Genomic DNA, 12,586 nt, shown 5'->3' on the forward strand with positions numbered 1-12,586 from the left:
CTGAAATGACAAGCTTTTCTTACAATAAATAGTTTGTTTGGCATAAGAAGTCACAGACAAGTCATAATATTTAACCGTTCATACATTAGAGAGTGGTTTACAATCATCATATCTAACAATCAAGAAAAAAGCAAGTGACTTTATTTTAACCAGTCTGAATGTCAAACTAAATGTCATTTAAATACAAACTCTACAGCAGCCTGAACGTTTGGGTGCTGTTGAGCAGTGGTTTTATTTCTCACCTGTCTGCAGTGGTGTAGAACTGCACAAAGGTTTGGTTACAGACATGAAACTTTCAACCAGAGATGAATAAAACTGGGTTATTTGGCTTTTGAAATCTTAGTTTCCGGTATCATGTTGCAGTTTTTTAAATCTCTTGACCTCTCTCCCCCTCAGTGTCGGCTCTGCGTCCGGCCTGTCAGCAGGTGTACAACCTGTTTCACCCCGCCGACCCCTCGGCCTCGCGCCTCGAGCCTCTCCTGGACAAACGGTTCCACCTGCTGCCTCCCTTCAGTGTCCCTCGATACCAGCGCTTCCCTCTGGGCGATGGGCACTCGGCTCTATTGGGTGAGTCAAACATACATGACATACTTTTACTATACGAAATGTAGATAAGTCTTTTAATCTTCTTCCCTTTTACTTGCTCCCTAGTTGAGACGATGCAGAGTAATCCTCAGCTTCTGATGGAGTCTGTTGGTGCAGTTTCTCACCGCCACCAGGACTTCACCGTCAATGAGACGTCCATCCCAGTGCCCGTCCTAAACTGGCAGCTCCACACAGACAGTATGTTTCCATTTAGCAATCATTTATGTTGCTCTTTTCATCTTTTTATCCCTCATGTTACTTATTCTAGGGATAACAAGGGAAAATCTAGATTATAACAACCTGAGTCTTCATTTTATAGTTGTAACAACGATTTGATAACCTAAAGTGCTTCTGTGCAAACACAATGTTCTGCGTTCAGATTATTATTACTCACTTTAGATTTTGATCTCCATATAAACTTCTTTACAAACTGTCAGACTTTTTGACCGCTGGTGTTTCATCAGACATCGTTGTAGCGTCGTGTTCCCAGATCACAACAATTATTTGCTGACACGCAGCTCTGCTCTCGTAAAAGTTCTGCTTCATTACATCAGGAAGGCTGCTCGTCAGCGATGGACTCGTGTTTAGCTTTATGATAAAGATAATGATTAATACGCAGAAATTGTGTTTGTTTGGACTCTGTTCTTGTACACGGGAGATGTTTGTTTGCAAACTGATCCCGCAGTGTTATCATAGCCAACAGAAAGTATGCCAAAGCTACAGAAATAAAATAAAATCATAATTACCTTGATTTTCACTGGAATTCTTTCTGCAGTAGAGAATATGACTTAAACCCTTTCTTCTGTCTCTGCAGCTGACTCTCTTCAGTCACATATTTTCGTTGACGGCCCCATCCCCACGTCCCCGGGCGTCCCTCACCTGCGCTGCACCCGCAGGTCCAGCAGTGCCAGCATCGCCAGCCAGGTGTCGGGCCTAGCCGACTCGTACACCGCCTCCAACATCGCCACCAGTAAGTCGCGCTCTCACCTCCAGTGTGTGACCCACGTTTTGGCCTACGAGCTGACAGTTTACATGTTCTCGTTTCCTCCTTCCTAACGCCCGCTCAGCCCACAAAACTGAAAAAAAGCCCAGCCTGCTGTCCCAGCTGGTGCTCCCCTACAATAAGTTTGCCTCTCGAAGAGCATCCATGCGGTCTCAAAGGAAAAGCCGTCAGATGCTCCCAAAACCCAACGGTGTGGAGTCTGAGCAGAGCTCGGAGGTTAGCTTTGACTTCAACGATGTCGCGTCTGACATCGTGGACATCAGCTCGGCCCCCCCGTCCCCCGGGTTGCTGAAGAACATTGGGAAAGGTACCCTGGGAGCTGTAGTGAAAGGACAAGAAGGAAGGATGCTAGACTCCATCCTTGTTCCCTGTGCACTTTCCCTTCTCCTCTGAAATCTTCCTCTCTGGGATAGTCCTTCTCAGTACTCCTGATTCCAAAAACAAATCCTGCAATCTCCTCTTACGCTCAGGTTTATGAGAACCACCTCCGTGTTTTTCTTTTGCAAGACCACCAGAAATTAACTGACCAGGTTCTCACAAAGTCTGAGCTGTTTTTTCCCTGCAAGTGTGCATTTCCGAACCTTTTCACAACCCTTCACTCTGCATTTTGATGAACTGTTTGGACTTTAGTTTTGGTTCCCTTTAAAGGAATACTTCACCCACAAAATGTAGATTTGTATATCAATTACTTACCTTGAATTTGTGAGGAAAACATGCCTGCACTTTTCTTGCATGCCTCCATTTTGTTGAGAACTGAGAAAAGTCTTGATGAATTGAAGTAAAAGGGGGCCACAATGAACAACAGCAAAACTATATCAAAATATTCGTTTTAAACCCCCACACAACTTGTGCAGTATAGTCCAAGCCTTTTTTATCCAGTCAACTCTCACACACAAAACACATGCACTTTTCCTAAAACCTTGCTATTCAATACACTCCCATATAAAGTAATTGATATACAATGATTTACAACTTTCCCTTTTAACACCGTTTTAACTTTTTCCAGTTTATGATAACCCTAAAGAACTTACCTCTGAATGAATGTAGGCTGTAGATCTGCGTTGGAAAAACCCTAACAGAGATGAGAAACTGGAGGCACAGATGACTAACCTCCCTCTGTTATTCTTTCCTGCTCTAGTTGCTTCTCGCTGGTGGGGCAGTAAGAGGATGGACTACGCTCTGTACTGCCCTGACGCTCTGACTGCGTTCCCCACGGTCGCTCTGCCTCATCTCTTCCACGCCTCCTACTGGGAGTCCACAGACGTCGTCTCCTTCTTACTCAGACAGGTTTGTTCTCTCTCTCTGTTAATCAGAATGTATGTCATTGTATCTGTAAATGTAGTTAAAGTCAAAGGTCAACAACAATCAACAACTTTTACATGGTTTGAAATGAAATTGAATAAAGATATGAATTATTTCCAGAGGAGGAATCCTACTGGTGTTTGGTGTAAAAGCATCAGCAGGTTGACACTTTTGCTTTATAGTGAAATCTCTTGATAAATATTCAATGCGATGACATTTGGTTAAAGCCCTCTTGTTCCCCTATGTGAAGCGTAATCATTTTGATATCCTGAACCTTTTTTCTACATATTGTTATGGTTTTTTAATAGATTTTAAGTGTCACAGTTCTCCCATCCTTGTCTTCAAACTGAAAATTAAGCTGATGCTAAAATCTAGAGCGGAGTGAAAAGGCCAAAACCATAAATCTTCTTAAGTGAAATGAAGCAAAGTGTACTTGATGCTACATCCATTTTAAAGATTATGTATTTATTCATTGCACTGATGAAACAGAATATTCAGATGAAGTTGCTAAGCAAGCAGAAAAAAGTGCCTACTTAAGCACCAAGATATTTCAAAAACTTATACAAAAAAATTGCTTCTTTATGGCTTCTTCTTTATGAAGATCAGGATGACTGTAAATCTAAATATTTACTACAGGTTATGAAACAAGGTTATACTTAAAATGTTCTTTGCTGGCTTTTTATAACAAAAATGTATGATCTCCCCCAGGTGATGAGACATGAGAACTCCAGTATTTTGGAGCTGGATGGTAAAGAAGTGTCTGAATTCACTCCATCCAAACCTCGGGAGAAGTGGCTCCGCAAGAGGACTCATGTTAAAATTCGGGTAAGATCTCTTTTCCTTTTTAAGTGCATTTCCTAGAAAAACATTTGAAATGTGATTGTAATATTGTATTTTATAACTTATTCTGGTTTAGTCAGACTCCACCTTAAACACACTTTACCGTTACATTTTTATCAATTATTTGTTTTATTAGGAGACAAGCTGCTGCATCAGCTTAATACAATGTAAACAGGACATTCATGTAAATGCTGATTTGCAATATTGACATACGTATAGTAGGACTTTACTTGGTTATTAGCATAGTACAGCCCCATTTAACAAGAGTTAAGGTGAGAAACCTTAATTGCTGATCTTAATTAACCCTTTTATCACAAAAATATGACATCTTTAGTTAAATAAAATGAGTTGGACAGTATTTCTGATTCCTGTTTCGTGCTCTTCTATGTCAGAACGTGACAGCAAACCACCGAGTGAACGACGCCGTGTTCGTGGAGGATGGAGCCCAGATGGTGATGGGACGTTTTATGTACGGCCCCCTGGACATGGTCACCCTCACTGGAGAGAAGGTACTGATGAAAGACAAACAAACTCTCAGTGTTATTAAGGGTCACACACAGTGTTGTAAATATATTTGTGTTGTTTCCTGCAGATTGACATCCACATCATGACCCAGCCTCCCTCTGGAGAGTGGGTGTACTTCAACACGGAGCTCACCAACAGCAGCGGACGCGTCTCTTATGTGATCCCTGAGGGCAAGAAGCTGGGTATCGGGGTTTATCCTGTCAAGATGGTCGTAAGGTGTGCTGAGTCATTGGTATTTCAATTGAAAACTAAATTCCTTGTACATCTCCTCCCTTTAAAATATCTTCCATCTTTCTCTCTCAGGGGAGACCACACAGTTGCAGACAGCTATATTTCTGTGGTACCACGAGGAACAGAGTTTGTTGTTTTCAGTATTGACGGCTCATTCGCTGCCAGCGTGTCTATAATGGGCAGCGATCCAAAAGTCCGAGCTGGAGCTGTGGATGTGGTGAGGTAAGGATCATCATAACCGTTTATTTTATAGTAATATATACACAAAGCTTATCAGGGTGGATTTATTATAATAAATCCACCCTGATCCATCAACTGTAAAAAGCTGTAGCCCACTCAAACTAAGCTACTTAGTTATGTTTGTTTTTGTTTCGGAGTAAATACAGAGGCACATATTACTTAAATATTGCACTATATGGCAATATATTTGACAATACATATAGTTTAGTTTTTATATCAGTTTCTTGCCAAATATCTGGCAGATGCCACATGAAATTAAAAGAAACTACCGTTTTACAAAAAGTCTTTAAAAAAAAAAGTAGAAGAGAATAAAATAAATGTAATGTTTTTAAATGTATTTAAATTAATTTGTATTCAAATAAATAAAATGTATTATTATTATTATTATTATTATTATTATTAATAATAATATAAATAAAGTAAGTCCATAATGGAGCATTTGGCTGCTAATGCCAGATATTTCCCTCTGGCCTTAAAGGTGATCCCGAACTCTGCTTTTCCTGAATTAATGCTGTGCTCCTTTAAATGTATTTGTTTTTGCAGATACTGGCAGGACTTGGGCTACTTGATAGTATATGTAACGGGTCGTCCGGACATGCAGAAGCAGCGCGTGGTGGCCTGGCTCTCTCAGCATAACTTCCCTCACGGCATCGTCTCCTTCTGCGACGGGCTGGTGCACGACCCGCTCCGGCACAAGGCCAACTTCCTAAAATGTCTCATCAACGAGGTAAGGCAGGTCCCTTTGACTTTAGGGAATGTGTTCTGTTAAAATCCTTGAATTCTCCCAAAGCTGACCTCCCTCTTTGATTAGGCCAACATGAGGATCTTTGCTGCCTACGGCTCCACCAAGGACATCTCTCTGTACTCGTCTCTTGGCCTGCCTTCCTCACATATCTACATTGTGGGAAGGCCCACCAAGAAGATGCTGCAGCAGTGTCAGGTACGGAGTAAATCCTGATAGCAAAGGCAGAAGATCTACGGTTAACAAACAGTGTAAACACAGAAGTAGTTTAACGATTGCCACGAGTATACAAGTAAATTCATCATAATCATTTTAACAGTCTGCTTTGTTGGTCTCACCTACTTTTAAAACTCTAATAATAAAAACACTGTTAAAAGAAGAAGAATTCAAATGTGTTGGTTAAATAAAGTACCAGTAAAACTGTGTAAAAGCACTTATAATTCTTTAACTATTTAGTTATTTTAGCTGTCAAGTACATCTGAGTTGAGTAGATGTAGTAAGTAGCATAAATCAAATGAATGAATGACAAGTGCCTCTCAATTTTACTTGAGTAAATGTAAAAATTGGCATCATTCTACTGTTTTCAATACTATAACAAAGTTTTAATTTGTATTCCTTGCACAATGGAGGGGATGTTTCTTTCATCATCACAGGGCAGATACACAAATTACTTTGTATTTCTGTAATGCGATGTAGTACATTTAGCCTTGGTAGAATTCTCTGCTCTCCAATTTCTTTTAACTTGTGTGTGTTTAATATCACGCACTGTTTGGATTTTGGTTGTCAATACATGTATCTGATTTACTTTACCTCTCTTCCAGTTCATTCCAGATGGCTACGCTTCCCACCTGTCCCAGCTGGAGTACAACCAGAGGTCCCGCCCGGCCAAGTCGGCCAGCACCCGCATGGTCCTCCGCAAGGGCAGCTTTGGGCTGGGGGCAGCCGGAGGAGACTTCCTTCGCAAGCGCAATCACATCTTCCGCACCGTCTCCACAAAGAAGTCTGCGGGGGCGGGGTCGGCCTCTCCCAACCCGACGGGGCGGACGGAGCGAACCCTCAGCCAGTGTGAGATGGAGCGGGAGCGAACGACCGGGCCAGCGACCCAGAGGAGTATGAGTATTGCTGCAGGGTGCTGGGGTCGCACCGGGAGCGGCAAGGAGGGCAGTGGAGGGTTACTCGGCCCTAAATAAGGTTCAGATTGGAGCTGTGGTGGTAGAGGACGCTGCCTGAGTCAACATGATCTCTGGATTGGACCCAGAGAGAAGAGTGGAAGAAGAAAAGGTGGAAGGAGGGTTTGAATTTTAGGAAATAAAGGAATTGGTTGTTATAGCATGAAAACACTTGATCATCAGTGATAGAGAAGGATCTGTCCAGGAGGAGAGGACTAATCAGGCCAAATGGGATCCAGCGAACAAAAGACAATTCTGTAGCATGACTCTTTTACAGTAATACTTTTATAGGATACATTATAAACTATAGAAAACGGTGACAAGGAAGGATTAAATGAAATATTGTAAGCCTTAAACTAATCTCGTATAACGGGACCCCACCTCCATACACACACACACACACACACACACACACACACACACACACACACACACACACACACACACACACACACACACACACACACACACACAGCACACTGTCCAAGCATTCACACTCTCATGAGCTCAGGACACACTGCAGAGCCAGATTCATCTTCAAACAATCGAGCACGGGTTTGAGGCCAAGTTGACTGGCAGCCATGACAAAGAGTTGATGACTTTCACTACTGTTTCTGTCCCAATGTCAGCTGAGCAACAACATGTTTCAATCACATCCCTCTACCCAGGAATGACTGGCAATCAGTACAGAATACAGTCAGCTCATCCTAATTACATAAAGGAAATAGTTTCTCACTTTTCTCTACCATGCAGGTACTTTTGGGCTCAATTTGAATCGTTCACACGCTTCTGTCTGCATTTGTGTCTCCCGCTGTTGCCTCACTGATTCAAGAAAGTGAGATGATAATTCATCTTTATCTGTGACTCAAACTGTGCCGTGTTGGGTCCTTATATTTTAAGCAATTGGGCCTCGAAACAAGTCCTTGAACTTAATGTTCAAGAACATCTGGGAACCGTGCATTTAGCTCATGTGCAGCCTCATTAGCACCTAGCATGGCTGCAGAATCATAGTCTTATTTAAATGCTAGTTTCCAATGCTGCAAGGACCACAATTGCAGTGAGGTGGAGACAGAAACTATTAAACCATGACTGTCTGCGTAAATATATGCTATCATAGAGAAGTGAGAAATAATGTTTTCTTTGGTAGTTTAGGTGAACTGATCCTTTAAACACCTGAGGGCTGGATTTGAAATATACAGTATATATCAGAGGTGAAAGTACTTTTTATCTCGACACAATACATAATGCTAGTTTCATTCCCCTGTGTGTTTATGTGTGTGTGTGGGAGACTCTGTAGTATTTTCTCTTTCAGTGTGGCCTCTGGGCCATCCAAGGCCTTAATATCCAACAACACACTTGCTCCACAGATGGAACAGAGAGCAGACAAACAGGGCATGCAGCATTAAAGCAACAACAGAGACTCTGTACAGTCAACAGCAACAATCCCTTTATATATTCATCGGCTTGCAATACCTCTGACCCGCCTGTTGGTGGCGTTCTGTTCCCCACATGTGCTGCTGCTGGGAAACACTTGTGTGTTGTTCCCCCGGCTTCCTGCTCGTTTGGATGGATGGAGGATGGACATGGTGTTTCTGCTGAGGAGCCTGATTCATTTCAGGCGTGACTCTTGGAGGGATGGAGGCAGTGTTTCCACGTAGCTTTCACTCACAGAGACCTGTTAACCTGACAGTATTTTTACCAAACTGACTGAAGAATGGGGCCGGAAGTGATTCAGCATGAATGTTGAAAGGCTGCATCGAAATCACCGCTGCCCTCATGAGAGCAAACATCATGTTGCTGCTTCCGTCTACTGAACTGTATATTTTCATACAAAGGGGACGTAGAAGAAGAAGCGTCCTCGCATCTCCAGTCCAAAATGCAAACGTTGTGCACAAAATAGTTTCCAGTGCTGATGCCATCCTCGCTCCTCTAAGGAAAAGTTCACACTTTTTCAAAGTCTGATTTAAAACAATAGTTGGGTGCTTTAATCATTGCTCCTGTTCATATTGGTCATTTAAAGATTTGTATTGCTCTTCCAATTTAAGGGATGGGGGAAAATCCCATTAGAGAAAGCCTTCGATCTATGCCAGGATGTGTTCAAAGTATATTGAAGTATGAACAAAGTCAGTATCAAGTGAATATTTATTGACTTTTTAACTATGACATTTGAGCAAAACAACATTTTGGACAAATTCCAGGTTTTGGTGAGTGATTTTAAATGATATAATTATCTATGGTAGTTACTCAAAGTGGGCATTCAGGCGTTGGAGTGGTTTCAATCACATTTACTGTAACACATACTGTAGATCGATAATAAGATAATAATTCAAACCATGTTTTAAATATTGAGAAGAGTTGTGACTAGCGAAGAGTTCCTCTCGTGGTAAAGTCTTGGGCATTGGGTCTTTACATTTTGGTATATGCTTTTTTTTACGTTTAAATCAAAAATCAAAATCTTTCCTACTAGGTAGACACATTTGGAAGATATTAACTTGCATTTTTGCTTATGTTAAAGCCTCACTAAACATTGTCGTGCATTTTTGCCCAGAAGGGACTGTGTATTTTGTCCTCCATACTGGAAGCACATTGAAAAAGGATCCTTCAATCAGCCATTTTGGATTTTCATATGGGAACCCAACTTTTGTTTTCAGACAGACTTGAGAAACTGTGAACCCCTCCTTTAAACCCATGAAAGCTTTTTGATGCGTGGAACAGTTGTACCTCTTGTTCACGTCATTTTACTATGCTGTTGTTTTATGCCCAGCTTCCACTCCACACAAGAGTGTCTGTTTCCACTCTCTGTGTGATCAGCAATGTCTTCAACCCGACACAAAAGCCAAAACCATTCTCTAAATACTGTAGTTAATCAACTGTGTAACCTCATTGTTGTTTTTTTGCACTAGTTAACGGTGGGAATATACTGTAGTTACCATCTCATGTTGCTACATTTGGACAACTCTGTAGTGCATGACACTTTGTTCATTTCAGGGTATACTGTATGTGCAGGTACGCACACGTCTGTATATTTTGTCAGAAAATGAAAATAATGTAAGTATATGTGCCAAACAGTAAACAGTTTGAGAGGATAAGTATTTAGACCAGGGGTTTTCTGACACTGTGGCTCCCCCCAACACACCGTCCTCCTACTCTCATAACAATATTAACCTTTGTCTTACATCTATTTGGAAAATAATCATGCATGCCCTTAGTTTTGGAGCTAGGTTTCCCATAATGATTTGCAAGATGTAAAAAAGGAAGTATGGGGCCCCATAAAAAACAAAACAACAACATATGTTTGTTCGCAATTTCGAAGGACATCAAATGATGGCAGAATTTGTGGCAATAAGGTGCCAACTGTTTTAAATTACCTTTATGTCCTCCATGAGCTGCATGCAACAGTATTGGTGAATTGCCAAATCAGAAACTACAATAATTTGGTTTTAGAGCTCCTGCTTGCACCAGTGTCTTGCACCTGCCTCACCTTCCTTCAATAATTGACCTGGGGAGGCGCCCCAGAGTTTGAAAACCCCTGATTTAGACTGTATCCAACATTTTCTTTCCGTAAGAAGGGGAAAAGTGTACTGAGAGCATTACTTACTGTACTACTTGACTGGATTATCATGATTTTTGGTGACTACACCTTCTTAATCTAATGTCGTCCATGTCTGAGGATGAAAAAAGTGGCTTTAATGGAAAGCTGAAGATGTATTTTTAGCTTTGAATTGAGAGAAAAAGGTGACCATGCTGCTGTCATCGTGGACAGTAAGGATTTTAGCGAGATGTCACAGATCTTTTTAGTGCTGTTGGTGGCAGTTTTTTGGCTACAGACACATCGTTACCCCATTTAGCCGTTTGGCTGCTGTTGAATGTCCGCCCGTTTTATTCTGAGGCTGTTCAGAAGCCATGGATGTGTCAGTGTACATACTGTAAAGATGTATATGTAGGACTTATATGGTTGAGAGTTATTTATTTACCTAAAGATCATAATGTTACTCTGGAAATTTCAGGTGAAATATATTTGAAAATATGTAGCATTTTATTTGTCACTTTGGCGGTCATTAAGGCTAAGGACCAACACAGAAAGGTTTTTTTAGTTTTTACCAGTGCAATATTATTGTTCCAATCACAGCCAGGCAAAACCGCTATCACAGCAGGGGCACAATATACCACAATACAAGCTACAGGCAATCCACAGTCTGAAATCATACACACACACCTGCAGTTGTTTCACGTCTCGTGAAGACTATTTGTATCTGAGCTACTGTTGACCTCTGCTGTCTCTCTTTACAACAGGCAAACACTGAACGTTTTATAGGACTTACTGTACCTATTTTTCAAACTGGAGTATTTTACAAGACCTTTGAGATATAACTGGGGACTGTTTTTTCAGTCAGCAGTGGGTGCATGAAGAAGTGAAAAATCCCGTAAACGAAGCAGCTCTATTTAACAAGCTGTTGCATGTCATCCAGTCAGATTGGAACTACTTAACCTTCATGCTTAACAATAATAAACCAGTTATGTTGTCCTCAATGTCCTCACTGTCTAATGAAATATATATCAAACCATTATCCTGAATATATTTGAGATTATTGCAATTATTGCCACATTTGGATAAAACGCTTAAAGAACCATATTCAGCTTAGTTTTGAAACACACAGTCCAGAACTAGTTTTATTCATTACTAAACGTTTTGTGGTACCACTTTATAATAAAGCACCCTATATGATCTTTATTAATCACCCATTAATAAAGCAATTACTCACAACTTGTAAATCCTATGTAACGGCCGGGTGCCTTATTGTTACGTTGTACCAATATTCTGTATTATTCTCAATTATTTATAAATCCCAACACTGGGGTTGTTATACATTTTAAATAATCAACTGAATTAAATAGTGACACACTACAGAACTTTAGGTCTGTGACATAAATATATGGTGGCAATAATTCAGATATATTTTGGATATTTGCAGTGTTTAAAATGTTAGATTAAAGATTGACAAATGTTAAAGTATTTCACTTTATTTTAACCCTGTTATTTAGCATTTATAAGCAGTATGTACACAGTTCAGAATTGGATTGTAAACAGTTATTGCATACTTACTAGAGTAAATGCTTTATGACACCGTGTAAGGATTTACTCATGATTACAACTTTTGTGTTATGTCAGGTTAAATTGACTTTTTATCAACGTTTGTTTATGATCATCACACTACCAAACATTATAGTTTTATATTCTGTCCAGTCTTATTGTACTGCCTATAGATGCTAAACAGGGGGCTTTAAATGACAATATTACCAGTATTTCTCTGTATTCTGTTAGCAACTGTATACAAATGGCCATAAACAATTTTTACATGATTGGTAAGTGTTATCCTTTCATAAATGACATTAACAACCACTGTTAAAAGCTCTGTGTGTCCTTGGTTAAGAACACCAATATGTTGTTTTCAGACAGAGGATACAGTAGGTGCTGATGTCTCATAGTTCTGTTCAGGCAGATCGGGCCGGACTCTCTCTACCATTGTCTGTTCTGTGGAATAAATTACAATTGGACGGTAACTCAACATGTCTGTGTGATTTTATTTGACATAATACAGCTGCAGTCTGTTCGTAGGTTTTATTACCTTAGTTCAGACTGAAATATTTTCAAATGTAAGGTAACTTCTACACATTGGTGATTTTAACCCTGTGCCACCAGCAGGTCAACATTTGTGGTTTTGAGATGAATATCTGGAAATGTTTTTCTACCCATCCCTTTTCTTCTAGCAAAATACTTTTATCTAATACTTAGGTTTATGACCAAAATACCTACAAGTAATAACATTACCAGCTGTACTTATTGGAAATAGTGTTAGCATGCCAACATGCTCTAGCTGTTTTACTCCCACAGTTTAAAGGTAGGGTAGGTAATTCACTTGAGAAACACTTTTTGTTATATTCCATGGA

The 12,586-nt window shown here is 40.4% G+C and overlaps 1 protein-coding gene across 7 annotated transcripts in view; it reads left to right on the forward strand.

The window, feature by feature from the left end:
- The window catches only part of LOC117476732 (membrane-associated phosphatidylinositol transfer protein 2-like), a 53,678-nt gene extending 41,479 nt beyond the window's left edge, over positions 1-12,199 (forward strand). For 6 of the 7 annotated variants that reach the window (XM_034123446.1, XM_034123449.1, XM_034123450.1 and 3 more), the window contains 12 exons: positions 397-567; positions 652-783; positions 1,400-1,555; positions 1,653-1,895; positions 2,727-2,875; positions 3,599-3,715; positions 4,123-4,239; positions 4,323-4,471; positions 4,559-4,708; positions 5,270-5,453; positions 5,538-5,666; positions 6,290-12,199. In XM_034123446.1, coding sequence (XP_033979337.1) covers positions 397-567; positions 652-783; positions 1,400-1,555; positions 1,653-1,895; positions 2,727-2,875; positions 3,599-3,715; positions 4,123-4,239; positions 4,323-4,471; positions 4,559-4,708; positions 5,270-5,453; positions 5,538-5,666; positions 6,290-6,658 — 2,066 coding nt within the window. In that variant the 3' untranslated portion in view covers positions 6,659-12,199. The remainder of the gene's footprint in view (positions 1-396; positions 568-651; positions 784-1,399; positions 1,556-1,652; positions 1,896-2,726; positions 2,876-3,598; positions 3,716-4,122; positions 4,240-4,322; positions 4,472-4,558; positions 4,709-5,269; positions 5,454-5,537; positions 5,667-6,289) is intronic. The other variant, XM_034123453.1, reaches the window with a different exon arrangement.
- The last annotated feature ends 387 nt before the right edge of the window (positions 12,200-12,586 follow it).

Source organism: Trematomus bernacchii, unplaced genomic scaffold (assembly GCF_902827165.1).
Source record: "Trematomus bernacchii unplaced genomic scaffold, fTreBer1.1, whole genome shotgun sequence".
Lineage (NCBI taxonomy): Eukaryota > Metazoa > Chordata > Actinopteri > Perciformes > Nototheniidae > Trematomus > Trematomus bernacchii.